This window comes from Dermochelys coriacea, chromosome 1 (genome assembly GCF_009764565.3).
Source record: "Dermochelys coriacea isolate rDerCor1 chromosome 1, rDerCor1.pri.v4, whole genome shotgun sequence".
Taxonomy (NCBI): domain Eukaryota; kingdom Metazoa; phylum Chordata; order Testudines; family Dermochelyidae; genus Dermochelys; species Dermochelys coriacea.
In genome coordinates, this window is record NC_050068.2 from 241,348,728 (window position 1) to 241,366,036 (window position 17,309).

At 42.5% G+C, this 17,309-nt stretch overlaps 1 protein-coding gene across 2 annotated transcripts in view; it reads right to left on the reverse strand.

Annotated features, from left to right (window-relative positions):
• The window catches only part of CACNA1C (calcium voltage-gated channel subunit alpha1 C), a 721,739-nt gene that overhangs the window by 78,093 nt on the left and 626,337 nt on the right, over nucleotides 1-17,309 (reverse strand). The window contains exons 31-32 of one of the 2 annotated variants that reach the window (XM_043517771.1): nucleotides 3,768-3,851; nucleotides 3,062-3,145 (exon numbers count right to left, since the gene is read on the reverse strand). In XM_043517771.1, the coding sequence (XP_043373706.1) occupies nucleotides 3,062-3,145; nucleotides 3,768-3,851 (168 nt within the window). The remainder of the gene's footprint in view (nucleotides 1-3,061; nucleotides 3,146-3,767; nucleotides 3,852-17,309) is intronic. The other variant, XM_043517767.1, reaches the window with a different exon arrangement.

A 17,309-nucleotide genomic window follows, 5' to 3' on the forward strand; every position in this document is an offset into this window, starting at 1 on the left:
GAGAAGATTTAAACATGCCAGGTAACAAAAAGACATGTGCAGAAATCTGTGGGAACTGTATAGTAGGAGGGAATTCTTTAGAGGGGACACAGGGACCATCACTAAGTGCCATTGGTACTTTCTATTCAGGGAATAGGGCTGCCCCTGTGTGCCTTCTCAGCTGAGAAAGACAATTGTTTATTTGGACAGATATGGTCTTACAGAGGCATGCCATGTATCATACTTTTCTATGTATTTTGAAATACAAAGCTGACAGATTTAGGAACTAGATTGAAAACAAATGCTTTTGAATTCAGACGGGGTGGAAAAGAGAGGGGGCTGTGTTTGGTCTATTCTTCCCTTTTTTCATGTACAAATTCCATGGTAATGAAGCATATCATATTGACAGCCCTGAAGACTTCTGTTTATCCATACAGCAAGTACAGCATGAGCAGCAATAGCATGAGCTTCCCTACAACACCCTGACAAGGTGCCTCAAACCTTCTACATGGGAAGAAATCATGGGAATTACACTGAAAAGATGTTTCAGAGTAGTAGCCGTGTTAGTCTGTATTTGCAAAAAGAAAAGGAGTACTCGTGGCACCTTAGAGACTAACAAATTTATTTGAGCATAAGCTTTCGTGAGCTACAGCTCACTTCATCGAATGCATTCAATGGAAAATACAGTGAGGAGATGTTATGCTCAAATAAATTTGTTAGTCTCTAAGTTGCCACAAGTACTCCTTTTCTTTTTACTGAAAAGATGGACTTAGTTATCAAATGTATCACCCCGCCAGAGCAGGGTTGTTCCCTATAGTATATATTCAGGCTTTAAATGTTCCTAATGAATGGACTTCCATCATTTTACTTGGAAGATTATTCCATAGATTAATCTCTCAGGAGAAATATTTAGCATAATTCACACTTCATTACTTCTAACTATTATTTCCCTTTCCTCACCCTACATGATGGGCACAGGAGGATTTTAAAAGTGGGAGGGCTAAGCAACGAAAATTGGCCAAATTTGAGTGGTACTGCAACCCTGTGCACCAGGTTGCAATGCCACTCACTCACTCACATTTGGCCCATGGTGCAGGGGCAGCCATCATGAAAAAAGTGTGTGCAGGGAGGAATGGCCTTTTGGCTCCTGTCTCCCATGCCTATGCTATATGATGCCTCTCCATCTTTGAGGTTTGCACCCTTTCAGTATTTGTAGACTATTTCCAGGCTGCCCTCTTAGGGCTTGTCTACTTGGTGCTTTAGTGCAAACTAGCTGGGGGGCAAATTCTAATGCGCACCAGTATGTCGTGCACCAACTGAACTGTGTGGCCCCTTCTTGTGTGGACTAGAAGTTCCCTAATGTTTGAAACAGGACTACATTAACGAGCACTAGGGAACTTCTAGTGCTCACCAGTAGTGGCCACGCAGGCCAGTTAGCATGCTCCACACTGGGGTGCACCATGTAGACAAGTCCTTAGTTGTCTCTTCGACAAGCAATATATATGGAGAACTCTTCAATTTTCCACAGACAAATCACTCTCCCCACTCCCTAAATCATTTTAACTGCCCTTCTTTGAATTCCCTCCAATTTGTCAATATCTTTCTGGTAGTGGGGTGCCCAAAACCTAATGCAGCATCCCAGGTAAAGTTACAGCAGGGCACTATTACTTCTCTGCTGCCTGATATGATACCTCTACTGTACATATACAACTCAAAACTGCACTGGCCTTTTCTGCTGCCATATCACATTGCAAATTCATGTCTAATTTGCTATCCATTAACACCTTTTGCAGTGCTTCTACTTCTCAGGTTTCTCTAAACTAAATTTCATTGTTTTTTTTTGTCCATGTTTCTAAACTCTTTAAGTCCCTTTGAATTATATTTCTGTCCTGTTTTTTTTTAACTCACTCTCATTTAGTGTAGTTGCACATTTCATTAATGTATTACTCCCTCTTCCAGATCATTGATGAAGACATTAAATAAGGGTAAACCTGTGGTACCCTGAGAGCCCTCCTCCCAACTTGATACACCAGGCTATTTTTATGGTCTTTTAGCCAGATTTCAATCCCCATGATTGTGCTCCTGTCCAATTCATTTTGATTTAAGTTTCCAAATATGATTTATTGAGATTCTTGTTCCACTGATGTCTATGGGAGTTTTGGATTGCTTTCAGTAAGAGCTGGCCTAAAGTATCAAATGCTTACCTCAAATCTAAATATAATGTACTATAGCTCCTATGTTTCCTTCATCCACTAATTCTATAATTCTATCCTGTCCCATCAAAAAAAAACAACGAAGTTTGCTGGTAAAATATATTCTTTATAAACCTTATGCTACTCACTTCAGTCTCCAGGGGCCATTCAATCCTTGGCCTGCCTGCTGAGATAACCAGAAGTGGTGCTAATTAGTGCCAATTGTGCTGGTGGATTTTGTGATGTGTAAATGTGTCCAGTGGGAAATCAAATGAGACATGGCCGTGTACATTTTCTATGGATTTTTTTGGAGTGGTGGGGGAACCAAGGCATAGGGGGGAAACTACCCTGTAAAATAACAGACTTTTTTTTACCCAGTTTACCTGATCTCAAATGAAAATGGAAAAGGGACAGGTTTCTCAGTGGCTACTGGAGTGCTGGGATTTTTTTGGAGGAAAACCAAGGGGCATCTACACAAAAGATTCTAGGTTTGGTTCCCACAGTTCCACCTCGAAAGAGTTGCCTTTAGACCTCTGTGGAGTGGAAAGTATCACAATGCCATGGAGAGGCCTGGACTGGGACTACTCCTGCAACTTCCCATGGCACAAATCTCACTCTCACTTACACTCCACATTTCCCATTGATTTTCCTGCTATACAGTTTTACTCATGCCAGGCTGATTATGAGGGAAAGAAAATGATGCAACAGTCAAAAAGTTCTCTAAGTCGTTCCAAAAGTCAAAACAAAAGAAAACAAAAAATAAAAGAAATTTTCAAAACAACAAAAACAATCCTTAAAAGGAGGAGTGGGGGGAAGAAACAAAAAGAAAACCGGGAAAGACAAATGAATGTTAGAGCAGGCACGATCATGGACAGACGCCAGCTACTTACGTTCACCTCGGTGATTGCTATATCAACAATGCTACCCACAACAATCAAGGCGTCAAATGTATTCCATGCATCACAGAAATAGTGCTGCATGTGGCAGAGAAGCCGAGGAAAGAGAGAGAGAGAGAGAGAGAGAGAGAGAAAGAGAGAAAGAAAGAAAGAAAGAAAGAAAGAAAGAAAGAAAGAAAGAAAGAAAGAAAGAAAGAAAGGAAAAAAGGTAAAAAAAATTAAAACAAAAATAAAACAAAAACAAAAAAAGCATGAAAGAGGGAGAGAAGAGAAAAAAAATAAGAAAAGAAAGAGGTTACGTGGGCATATTAAATAGTCTCTTACCACTTTATAGTACTGGCTGCTCAAACCTCTGTAAAGTTTCACATGATGGAGGGTATCAACAAAAGCCTGGTTAGTTAGAAAGTTACACTCAAGCATGTCTACCCTTTGGAGGGAAAAAAAGCACACACACCCCAAACTCTGTGCGCTTTCACCAGTCACAGCGGGAGCATGCTATGACAAGTGAAAAAGAAGGAGGCGGTTCCCCCTCCTTTTTTTTTCCCTGGGAGAAGGAGAAGGACGACGGCAAGTTCAATAAAAGCATGACTAGAGGGGGGAAAAAAACCAGAAAAAAGAGAGAGAGAAGGAAACAGAGGAGGAGGAGGAGAAGGTGGTGGTGGTGGTGGTGGTATCCTGGGGAGGGTAGAGTAATACTCACATTAGTTTCACTGAGAATGACGTCTATAATGCTGCCAATTACGATGAGGAAGTCAAAAACATTCCAAGGATCACTAAAGTAACCCTACATAAGGAAGGGGCAGGCAGGATGGGGATTAAAAAGGAATGTTAGACAGACAAAAACAGTTCAAAATTACCATTAGAATTATTGCCTTGATACCTCAAGCAGTTTTGCTCTTAAATCTGCGCACTGGTTTAGAGACCAAAGACCAGTTCTTGCATCCCTTATGTGAGCTGCCCTTTCTCCAGCCAATGTAAGCACTGAAGCCAGTTGGACTCCCTGCTGGAGTAAGGACTGCTCTGTGAGTAGGGGTTGCAGGACTGAGTCCTTAAGGTGTCAGAGCCACCTTTCTCCAAGTAACCTAACACCTTCCGCTATTCTGGTTTTCCTGGGTTGTGTAATTTTGGGGGGAGGGGTAAAGGAATGGTGACCATTGGTTCTCTCCAGTATTCACTCCTATGCTGCAAATGAGAAACAGCCACTGGGTCCTCATTGAGGCTGTAATGGACTGTGCTGGGGCTATGAAAGACCAGGTGTCTCTTAAGAAAAGAGAAAGAGGGGCCTGATAAAATCAGGAGATGGGTTAGAAGGAGCTTTTACAACTCATTGCTTATCACATTTGGTTCTTTGCCCAAACACCCTTTGTGGATTTGCAAGGCACCAACAGCTTCTACTGACTCTGCCTTAGCTCTTCTCTTCAAGGCATCGAGGCAGACTGGTGCTCTTAGCAAGAGAGATGCAAAATCATGCTCTTAAGTGTCCCGAGCATCTGTTTGCCCAAAGCTGGGAATGGGTGATAGAGGATGGATCACTTGATGATTACCTGTTCTGTTCATTCCCTCTGGGGAACCTGGCATTGGTAACTGTTGGAAGACAGGATACTGGGCTAGATTGGCCATTGGTGTGACCCAGTATGGCCACTCTTATGGTCTTATGTTAGTGTTATTCTCCAGGCTCTTTATGAGATCCTGCCTGTTGCCTCCCCACACCCCAGTGGAGGGTCCTCAGCTCTGGCTGCTTTAAGTCAAATACATGATGATATTTTACCCACTCTGTGAATTGATGCTGAGGGCAACTTTATGTGTCCAATTTGCCTACCAACCTTCAGGTGGCACCAGCCTCCACTGCCTACCATCCACCCCAATGATCCTGGACAGTAAGGGGAGCTAGGATCCAGCATCCTTTTCAGAAAGGCCTTATTCAGTCTGGCTGCTGAGCTTCTGGTTGTCTGTCTCTTTTTCAAATTAATATCTTGAGCAAAGTTTTACAAGTTACTCTCAAGAGAATTTGTCAAGATTTGCAAAATATCTTTGCCAAGAGCTCCCCTTTCCTATATGATCCCCCTTTTCTTCAATTTTAGGAACAAACAAACAGGAACTCCTGTACTCCTGTTATGTATTTTGGTTGCTGAAGGATGGACTAATCTGACTTCCCTGATTCCCAGCTGTGTCTTGTTTCCAGCGATATTGAACCTAAGTTGCACTATGCTTGCTATTCTTAGTGCTGGAAAGTCAGGTCATGGGTAAAGTGTGAGCCTGAGTTCCCAGACAGCATTGCAGAAAGAAAAGAGGGCAGAAAAAATAATCCCACTGCTGGCACTGCAAAAGCCAGGCTTGGGAACCTGAGATCGTTGTGAGCACAACCAATATCTGGGTCAGACACTGGCTAGGAGTTCCCTTCTGAACTCTGGAAGACAGCCCAGATGGATTCTTCTGGACTAGAGAACTCTCACATTTATGGGCCACGCCTTGGGCAGAACAAACAAACATGCAAACCTCACTTTCTGACTGTGTACACACCAGACAGTTGCTGTGAGGGGAATTGTTAGAATGGATTTTGAAAAGAGAAACAAGAAAAGAAAACCCATTCTGAAAAACACAGTGAACGTTTTCGTGTGCAAACATGAAACAAGTTTGTTCAAAACCTGAACTCTTAAAAAAAATTTGCCCAGTGAGTGCAAATTTCCCACTTCATATCCCATATTACACAATCTGCTACTTGGGGAGAGGAAACAGGAGCAAAAGCAAATTTAGGGAATATTATTATTCAGCATCCAGCCTAGAAAATACACAGCAAACATTAGCATGAGCACAGCAGTGATCTCCAGCATTTCTAGCAACCAGATGGACCTGGAATAAAAGTGTAATTAGACTTCACCAAGGGGAAGGGGAGGGAGAGAATGGCAGATTAAACTGTAAAGGCACTCACATTTTGAACAAATAAAGAACACATACAGATCACACGGAGCTGCAAGAAGGTGCCTTTGAGACCTGCCATGACCTCAGCCCTGAGGGCACTTGAAGAATCAAGAGAATAAAGCAGAAGACAGTGGGCCCAATTCTACAGCCTTTCTTCATGAGTACAGTCCCACTGAGGTAGTGGCAGAGCTCACATATTGAAGATCTGCACGATCAGACCCAATAACATGTCTACCTTCCATTTCCTTCTCTGTGTTCATCTACCAGCCCCACGAAGGTTTTCAGTGGGATACCGGACAGTTCTTGATATAGGAACTCTGAGTTTGCTTTTATGCAGCAACAGGGGTAAAGTTCATACCTGTTTGGTTGTTTGGGACTGTGCCCACCAAAATGGTAGCTGTTTACTTTTAAATCCATGGATACTTTGTATGGTTTAAACAGCTTTTAAACAAGCATGGGAGATGCCACCATCAGATTATACCAACTTTACAGCAGATCATAGTTTGGGCCTAACCAGGTTGGCCATTTGCTTTTAATGAATACCTGGACTCCCAGCCCAACAGCCAATTTTCACAATTGGTGTAACATCAGGGTGACCACTGGGGCCAAATTTTGTCTTCAGATGAACTTGGAAGCCAGTGGATCCAATTCTCTCAGTTACAGTAACATAACATCACTGAAGTCAACTGCATTGCACTGACATAACCAAGCAGTATGTGGCCCAAAGGGAGCTGTGTATCTAGATCCCAAGGCAAAATCTGGCCCTCAGAGCAGAGGTTCCTTTTTTTATCAGAATTTAATAGGCATGATTCTGCTGTCAGTTACACCAAAATAAATCTGGAATCATTATATTTACTTTCATGGAGTTACTGGGGTTTACACTGGAATTACTGATGTCAGAAAATGGGCCCATGTTTTGAACCATGGCTTCCCTCAAATGGCAGCTCTGCTGATCCCAGTCAGCCATTGGCTCATTCTGAAAGTCATGAGTCATGGTCTTGTCACCTTAGTCTCCATAAGAGTCACACCCTGTAATGACCCACTGTTGCCCATGTGTGAGGTACACTCGAAAAACTCTTCCTCACACACTGGGTTGTTTCAGAGTAGCAGCCGTGTTAGTCTGTATTCGCAAAAAGAAAATGCATCCGATGAAGTGAGCTGTAGCTCACGAAAGCTTATGCTCTAATAAATTTGTTAGTCTCTAAGGTGCCACAAGTACTCCTTTTCTTACTGGGTTGTTTGATAAAGAGGAACCACTGATACTCTTCCAGTTTTATTCATCCCCACATCCAACAGTTCAATGTTTTAAGAACTGAATTCAAAAATATGATTTTAAAATCATTTTCCTCCTCCTCTCCGGACCCCTCTCTACAGCAAAAAGGGGGGCTTGAATCAAGAAGATATTATTCATAGTCATACAGTCTAAAGAAATCACAGAGTGCTGCTGCTTATAGTCTTCAAATAAGGTGCAAGGAATATTTTGTTTGGTGGAAATTAATTAAATCCTTTCTTAAAAGCCAATCCTTCTTAGAGACATCATCTGAAAACTGCCCATGTGATTGCTCGGTTTTGGATTATAGTTTGTAATCTTGTCAAGAGTTACAAGCACATATTGAAAGTGAATTAGACCCCTTTGGGATTTGCTTCTTATGACCTCAAAGTACCTCTCAAAGCCAGATTCCTTGTTGGAGAGAATCAGGGTGGATGATGAAAGGCAAGCTGACTGAGGAAGGAGCTTTCAGTCAAATAAAGAGGTAGCAGTTCCAAACTATTTTTCCCACCAGAAAGTTTTGATTTTTTTTCCCCCAGGGAAGGAGGGGGAAGTGAACTGAAGTCACTGTTTATTTTTCCAATAGAGGAATTTAGAGTGCAATACCATAATTTACCCTTAAAGGGAGATGCTCACCCTGTCTTCAGCCATAGAGTTACATATCACTGTGCTGAACTCTCCTGGGATTTACTGAGGAATTGCAGTCACCCCCTTTGGGAATTTTTTGGAGTACATGATATCTAAGGAGCTTGTGTAGGGTTGGTTTGTTACTCATGAGCATGAAGTACCCATCATTACAATAAAACACATACATTTTCTGCCCCTCTCTGCACTCCCCCCCAAAAGGAACTGATAGCAAATCACTCCAGGATCAATTAAGTAATGACAAGCTGATCACACATATGCAGTGACTGACTGGAGCGGAATCTCATTTGTGCAGGGGAGCAGACACTATATCACTTCAGAATGAATATGCCAATCATCTTTAGGTTTCTTGGCTGCTGAGTTCAGCTAACAAGATACTGCAGTTTGTTTCAACACTAATGGAGCCACTGTGATCTCTGGAGACCATGGCTTTTACATTCTGTGAAAATACTCCTAAGTACAGTAGTTGGGAAGTTAACAGCAGAGAAATTGCCCACGAGAGCCTGTCTGAAGGTCTGAGCTCATAGCCACTTGGCACTCAAAATAAGGAACTGTGGAGGACAGTTCTAGCACAAACCAGGCTATCCCATGCACAGAATTCCTGAGGGGAAAAGGGGGTGGGGTGCTGAATAGTGATCCAAGCTGGGTTAGGAGTACAGGGTCATCTCTGTGCTAACTGATGTGCAGATATTTCTTTGCTTAGCCACAGGTGCTCAATGCACTCTTACTACAAGGTTTGAAAAAATTAACTAGTCTCTTCCACTGGAAAACATATGTAGCTAAAGGGTGCAGCAAAGCCTCAGTGTTTCTATTGGGTGGGATCTGCATGTAGGTCAGATGGTCCCCAGTGGAAGAAGCTGCTACAATACTGCAGAAAAATGGGAAAGATATAGAAAGGGAGGGGGAAAGAGGGAGAGAGAGAGAGAAGATGGGGAACTAACAGGAAAGAATACTGATAGGATGACCTGGTCTCAGAGTACCTGAAATAAATCTGCAAGTCTAGACAATGGAAAGAAACATTAGTCTTAAACCAGGTGTCTGTTGGAAGAGGGAGTTTATGGGAGGGAGGGAAAGGGGCTGTTCAAGGATGACTTCCTGATAAGGAATGTGGTTTCTTAGGAGAGCAAAAGTTGTTTGATTGGAATGGACATCAACTCAGACTTTGCTGATGATCTGCAAAGCCACAATCTGGTACTAGCACAGTACCTTCATGTTCAATGGGAATACATTTTTGAAACTCTTGCAGGCCACTTAGAGTTGTGTGCTTCACCTCTGGGTTGTTACTGAAAGAGCCTTCACTGGAAAGTGGCAAGGCAAGGGGGCATCTCTTTATGAAGAAATTTAAACTGAATCACATATATTCTGTCATTTGAATCTTGGCACACAGTCTCACTGGCATATCTGAGAGAATCACATGTATTCTGCAGAATATTACAAAGCTACAATAACAACTGACATCAAATGGAGATAATGCAAATTACGTTAAGATGCCATTTAGCCATAACAGCAATCATGGAAATTAGCATTGCCTAGAAGAGAAGAAATAAACTGGAGGATGCAGCTGCTAGTAGATCATGACAGACTGTAGGAAAACAGCACCTATTTTCATACTATCAACCCTCACTCATTGATGGATTAATTTTGAGAGACAGAGTCATTGCAATTCACCTACTGCTTGTCATAATGAGTCATTGCTGTAGGGAACCACACAAATCCTGTACTCCATCAAAGCTATAAACAGTCAAAGAAGACAAGTTCTTCAACTTCTGAGTCAGTTCCAAAAATCCAAGTGTTTTTAAAGGAACATGGTGCTGCTCTTTGCTTATTTAACAAGAAAGCAGCCCCATCCTTTTAGGGTAAGACTCATTTTTAATAACCTGGATATCTTTATTTTACACTTCAGTCTCACTTCTGATTCATGAGCTCTCATATTTCCCACATTAGGAAGCTACCGAAAGCAGATGGATGGTTTTCTCCTGGGATTAAATGGACCGCCCAGACATATTGTCCCTAGCATGTCAGAATCAAAGATGTTGCAGGGGCTGGATGGCTCTGTGATTGGTAATAGAACACAGATACATTCATTTCTAGGGCTCTGGCTAAATCTGGCTCAGATTATCAGTGACCAAAAATTATTATCCTCTGATTACTGTTTGACAAGGTGCAGTATCTAAAATCGGTTACTGGTCTCTGTTTTGTTCCTAGTGGACAAGAGTCCCCATCTCTCTCTTATGCACACACATGGAAAATCTTCAACCCAACTGGCACTAACTGGCCTCCTGGCTGGCAGTCTTAGAAGAAAGAAAATACTTATAGAATCTGAACTACTCTTTTTCCTTAGAGGAGGTGTCTCCAGATCAGGAGTAAGAGCAATGTTGAGGATGCCTGCCCTGCAGCAGTCTGTATTGTTTTGTGGCTAAAGGACTTCCATTTCCAGATCTTACACTCCAGTTCATGTCACCCAGCTCTATGTTCGCTTGCAAATAATCAAATAGATCCTTTCCCACCTGGATGATAGTGCAGTTGGTAACTCATATCTTTAGTTTCTTCATTTTTCTAGGTAGCTGTCATTGTGGTATATAAGCAACCAGCCATGTGTGAGGTCTGAAATTCAATGTGTGACCTCAGGGTGCCTATGCCATAGATCAGGTTAGAAGCACGGCAGAGGCGATTCCCTGTATCTCTGGAGGTGGCACCCAGCAGCGAAAGCGCCTCCTGAATATCTTTCAGGCTGCACAGTGGGAAGAGATAGAGAATAATGACTCTGAAAAATGACTATAACTAGATGAAACCCTCCTGGAAAACTGTTGTTGCTGTTGGCTTGGATTCTTCTTAGTTTTGTGGGAAAGGAGGGAAAGGAATGGCAAGAGCCTGCACACACCAATGTTTCAGGCTTCCCTGACATAAAAACATGAACACAAGAATAGGAATTGAATGCTCCCCTATCTCCATTGCTGGTCCCCTGGAACAATGAAATCAGCTTCTTGATCTTCATTCAGGTGGAACCCTTTTGATCCAGTGAAGCTTTGTAAAGAGCCAAGGGCTCTTTCCAAGAATAACATCATCATGAATACCCCATGGTCATGGTAGGAGGATGTAATTCACAGGAAACCTTACACTCTAGTTAGAACACTAACTTGATGGAAAGGCTGAAAAATGGCTGTGATGGCTAGCTATGCCTGAACATATCACATTCTGTATATTGATAACCATGTGCAATTTGCTATCATGTCGCATTAGGGAGAAAGTACAGGTTTCTACATTGGCGGACTCCCCAAGGGCTACAATTAACAGGTTCTGTCATGATCCAGCAAATAAGTATGAGAGAGAATGCACCAAGACACCAGCACAAGAGGAGGAAAGAACAAAAAGCTGGACTTTGCTATTAGAACATAAGAGCGGCCATACTGGGTCAGACCAAAGGTCCATCTAGCCCAGTATCCTGTCTTCTGACAGCGGCCAGTGCCAGGAGCCCCAGAGGGAATGAACAGAACAGATAATCATCAAGTGATCCATCCCCTGTTGCCCATTCTCAGCTTCTGGCAAACAGAGGCTAGGGACACCATCCCTGCCCATCCTGGCAAAGAGCCATTGATGGATCTATCATCCATGAATTTATCTAGTTCTTTTTTGGACCCTGCTATAGTCTTGGCCTTCACAACATCCTCGGGAAAAAGAGGATATAAAAGAGGTTCCCTCCTTTTAGGGAAGGGAGCATGACCCAAAGGAAGCTGTTCCCTGCAAAAAACAACTATGAGCAGATATATTTCTAGCAACATGTAAGGACACAGCTACCAATCATTGACCTTTATAACTGATGCTTCCAGGACTATAGTAGTCCAGCTTTCCATAGCCGCTTCTGCATGAGAACAGGAGCAAATGCTTTGCTTTAAAAAAATCAGTTTCACTTCCCTCTTTCTGAAACAGATCCCATGTTCTTTAAATACAACAAGTGGGATGAGATGGTGGATTTGCGAGTGGAGGCTTCTGCCTGCACATCTCTGGAAATGAAGAATTTTTTATGCTTATTTTGGTGGAGGATGAGTTAGGAAGTGGTAACAGACTGGAAAGCATCCAGAATCAGTGAGAGATATCTTAGGAGGGGATACAGACTCTGTTCAAGTAGGTGCCATGAGATGGAGCTGGACGTCTTGTCTGGCATGGCTGGTACAGAGGTAAGGTGGCCCACTGGAACAACTCTACACTCAAGTGACAGTCCTGAGAGATATGCATCATATGTTTTTAGACTGTTTGTTTTACTGTAGTTTTCTCTGTATATTTCAAAAAGGCCCTCATTTTACAGAGAGTATAGTTTTTCCATCTATAGAATAAGACCATCACTAATACTCGCTCTTATGCATTGATCTCAAAGTGTATTATAAAGGAGGGTCAGCATCACTATGCCCATTTTACGCTTGGGGAAACTGAAAAGCACAGAGCAGTAAAGAATCTGCACAATCTGGCCAGTGGCGGAGTGGGAGATAGAAATCAGGTCTCTTGGCCACAGTCCAGTGCCTTATTCCTAGGCAACACTGCCTCTGACATATCATATCCTAACAGGATAGAAAGTACTGTAGATGGGGCATTGCTGTACCCTGTTATTTGGCATTGTTGTTAAATGAAGAGAACCTGTGAGAACTTTTGGCCATTTTGTATGAGCCTGTCTGGGGTGACAGAGGTTTGGGATTTCCCTTCTGTGGGTGAGAACAAGTTACTTTCCCCTGATATTGTTCCCTTTCAGTGCAGCTGCTGTTGCTGCAGGCACCATTGTGAATGAGACCCCAGTGCACCATCCCACTATGCTTTTAACACAGCGTTAATAATTTTCTATATTAATAAAGAGTAATAGCTAATTCTGTGCTTCCCACACCGCTGCATTGTGTAGTTATATCATTATTTTTGATCACTCATAATGACATTAAAACCCTCAAGTGCCAGACTGGAAATAAATCTGTCACAATGTTGCAGAAATATGCAAATTCCCTGGGTACGTTTACTGTGAAGGAAAAGGTCCCTCCTTAACGAAGCTCCTATTCAGCATCTTTGTATTTATCTTTGCCTATCAGTCCTCCAGGAGGTTGGCTAATCACACTGCACAGCCCTTGCTGGAGAAAATTAGAACTGTTGCATATGGTTAATAATAAAGAGTACAGGATACATTTTGTGTTGTTGAAAGGTGTTGGATTGTCAATCCCAGAAGGAGGATGTCCTCTATCCTATAAGCACCTGGGCAGTGGCAGTGCAAACATCCTCCGTATCTCTCACCAATGTGCTTCCACCATGACAAAGTGGGGAACACTTCTAAGGGCAAAGGGAGTTCATTCTCCATGTTCATTCAATTCTTAGTCTCTCCACTGGGACTGCCAACAAAGAGATCAATTGGGACCAATTGTGCTGCTTTTTTGTGTGACATGGACCCCATCCATTAGGAAAATAGCTCATTTCATACAGGGGATGTCGACTAGTGTTCAGAGTAAAGAATTTTGATCCCTGCTGACCAGGGCTCAATTGGAACCAATGACCTAGAAATTTGTGTAAGGCTTTGTGTCCTGTAATCAATCCAATTCCCTCTATTTCATTTATCCAATGAATACTTTTCACATTGCACAATTTGTTTGGCTGGGGTAGCTACCTCCTATATCTGTGAAATGTAACTACATTGCCTGCTTTCCTCTCCTTTAAATTTCTACTAATGATCAATGTCCCACAACTGGTACAGTAGGTTCAACAACAAATGGGATTTATGGTTTGCAGATCATACAGTCATCTTTGACTTAAAAACTCATTGAAATCTAAAGGAAGCACCAATGAGGATTCCTTGGATGTTTGCATAAGGGACTAGATCCACTATTTGCTGTGTTGAGGCCTGTAGTCTGAAAGATGTTAGCAGAGCAATCCTGTTCCTGAGTCCCCTGCTGTGTAGTTTGTTACATTACTCTGTATTGGAGTGTTTGTTGTTCAGTGGGCTTTTGTCTATTTCAAATGTATTTTTTAACCTAATAAGCCTGCACTCTAAATAAAAGAAATGCAGTTTCCCTTTCTTCAGATGACCCCTTCATCTAATAGGCTTTATGGAACAGAGTCACAATGGTATCTGTCTGAGGGCCCATAATAAACAACAACAGCCACCTTGGTGCTTGTTCTGCAACAAACCCTTTCACATATGCTCTGTGCATGAATGGCATTTAGCCACTGACTCATGTTTGGGGTGGGGTGGATCCACACCAACCTGGTGGAACTGTGGGGAATACCGTTATAAGAGGCACAATCCCTCCCTAATCCCATTTCTGCTTTCTTCCTCCACCTGGACTCCATCTTTCCAAGGCTCCCCAGGCATGCAGGGTGAAACCTGCTGCCCAAGGTGCATCTGACCAACTTCTCAGGCCAGTGAGGAGGGGACATGGGCTCATGGCCTCTCCTCCCTGTGCTTCTATGCCCCTCCTCGCAGAGGTGCATGGAGGAAGCAGTCCTTATGTTTCCCTAAGCACCGGAATGTTAATTACCTTTGTCCCCTACCAGCTATAGGCAGATGTAATTAATGACTACATCTAGGGGGTGCAATGGACAGAGCAAGTCTACTGAAGGGCCCTCTACCCCATGTACTTGATCCTTTATATCTGATCCTTTATGTAAGATCTAATTATTAATCACTTACTTATTTACATTATGGTAGTAGCCCAGATGTGCTAGGTACTGTTCAGACATACAGGAAGACACACGTTAGTATTCAATTCTGCATAACTGAACTAGAAAAGAGGGTCATTCCCCTTGCCACACCAGCGGCTACATATTCAAATACCCTCACAACATCTCTGCATTGCACTTCTAATCCCTGGCAAACAGGTAATTTCAAATGCAAAGTCTATTGTAAAAGGGAAGGACAGTCTTATGGCTAAAGCCCAGGACTGGCTATTGGGAGATTCAGGTTTTTTGCTTGCCTTTGCCTCAGATGTCCTATGCGACCTTCGGCTAATCACTTAAGCCTGATTCATCAAAGTATTTAAGCACATGCATAATTTTACACTCATGAAAAAGCCCATTGCTGTCAATGGGATTAGGCATGTATTTAAGTTGCCCTTGTATTTAACCACCTTACTGACTTTGGCTTTAACCTCTCTGTGCCTCAGCTTCCCCCTCTTTGCAATGAGGATAATGATAATTTATCTATCACAGATTCACTCCTCTCACCCAGGGCCAACATGCCTATAGGCCTCCCACCTCCAAACTGACCTCAAGCTTATGTGCAGGTCAGTTTTGTGGTGTGCAGGGGATGTATGTGGCTTTTCTGTGTGGCTCACATGGTGATGAGGATTTTGCATCAAACCCCTGCACCAGGGGTGAGTTTCACCTCTAATCCACACAAAAAGAGGTGAAATGCATCGAGTATTAATTATTCACCCAGTTCCAATCCCCACGGAACAATGTCTCAGGAGACTTTGTGAATGAGAAACCAATGCCCTTCAGACACAGGAGGTGCAACCCCTGCCAGGGAACTTCAGTAACATGTAGAAGCATAAATAAAATAGGATTCATTACCCTAAAAGTTATATGCCTCCTTCCTTGGTTTTTATTTCCATTTCCCTCTGTTTTTCTTTCCCTTCTTTATTTTTCTCTTTCCATCTCACTCTTTCATTCTACCCCCCTCTGTATTTCTCTCTCTTTTCCTTTCCACTTTTCTGGTTAGTCGTCTCATTGTCCATTTTATTAATGTTTTCCTCTTTTTGTGTCTTGTATTTTCTCTTCCTTAAAAAATTCTCTCTCCTCCCCCCGCCCATTGTTTATACACAGTATTTCCTCTCCTGCTTTTGTTTCTTTCCCTTTCCCTGAAACCCAATTCTCTGTTGTTATTCCTCTCTTTCCTGTCATACACAGTCTCTTTGTTCTCTCACTTTCTTTGGTCCTCACATCCTATTGTCTGGTCCTTCCTTGCTCTCCTCATGTTCCAGTGTCTGTTCTCCAACTTTCATCCTCAAAGGAAATTCATTATCTTTTCCCTCTCCTTATGGCCCCTCATATCTTTTTTTTTCTTACCCCTCCTCCCTCTCTTTCCCTTTTCAGGTCCCTGCTCCCAATCACTAAGATATTAAAGGAAGGGGACAGAATGCCCTTTCTGTTGCAGCTGGGTGGGCAAGCCAGTTAGACAATACCTCTTTTAGCTCAGTGTCCCCTAGTTTGCTGTCTCCTGCACAGCAGAAAGGATGAAACAGAGGCTGATGAGAGGAATCAGCCTGATGTCTATCCTGGCTGCCTCAAGTCCAGTGCAGAAAGAAATCACAGCGTTTGAGCCTTTTAACAACCAGAACAGCCTAGTCAAAGTCTTTGGGTAGCCTGCACTCAGGAGTCTCATGGTATCTGGATGCTCTATTCCTGAATCTCACGGATAATCCAGCCCTGAGCTAACACCCCCTCTATGCTATAAATCCATGGCACTGCACCTCAAGGAACCTGGTTACAACAAAAATATGGTTCCTAGTTATTGTGTGTGGGTTGGACCTTAACTGTGTTTTATAACTGGTTAAATCCTTGGACCACAGCTGAAATCCAGTCTACATTACAAATTGGAACAATATTTGTAACTGGGCTGGAGACAGCCTGGTTGCAGCCAGGTTTCCTGACATGGCTGCATTAGTGTAGAAAGGTCCTTAATCTGATCCTCCCACATGTGCCAGAGTCATTGATATGCCAAAGGGGCTCAAATCTTCTGGTGTTTGATGCCTGTTCAACAGCCTATGATAGATAGATATTTCTAAGACAACAAGAATGCAGCAATACAAAGAATGATAGATTTCAAAAATTAAGAAACTTCATGAGAATGGTGCAATGGGATGGTGTAGCATGAGCAAAGGCTGGAGCATGCTAAAATATGTCATAACCAAGGCACAACAGATTGTGATCTCTTTGAAAAAGTAGAATGCAAGGAATAAGAAGCAGCCAATGTGGCTTAGCAAAAGACACTCCAAAGATCTGAGTGTAAAAAAAGGAATTGAAATGGAGTAGTCAGGAGGGAACCAAAACAGATGAGTCAGTTTGCAGGAGTGAAAGGAAATATAAGAGCACCAAATGTATGGTTAATGCTAAGTGAAGGGCTTAAAGGTAGAATAAAGATAGCCAAATATATCCAGAGAAAAAGAGATACTATAGAGAAAGTAGATCTATTAATAAATGTGGAAGCATGCATCAATTAGGGCTGAGAATGGGAGGGTTCCCTAGTGAATTGAGGGATGGACTGGTAGTCAGGACTCCCTTGTGTAGAGAAAGTCACAATCCTTCCTGGAACTGCCTGGGGAGTGGACATCCTGCACTGAATGCAAAACTCATTTACTGTAATGCATACAATTCTGGACACCTTTATACCAAAAAGATGTCAATAAAAGGAGGGAACTCAGAGAAAAGCAGCAATGGGCCTGA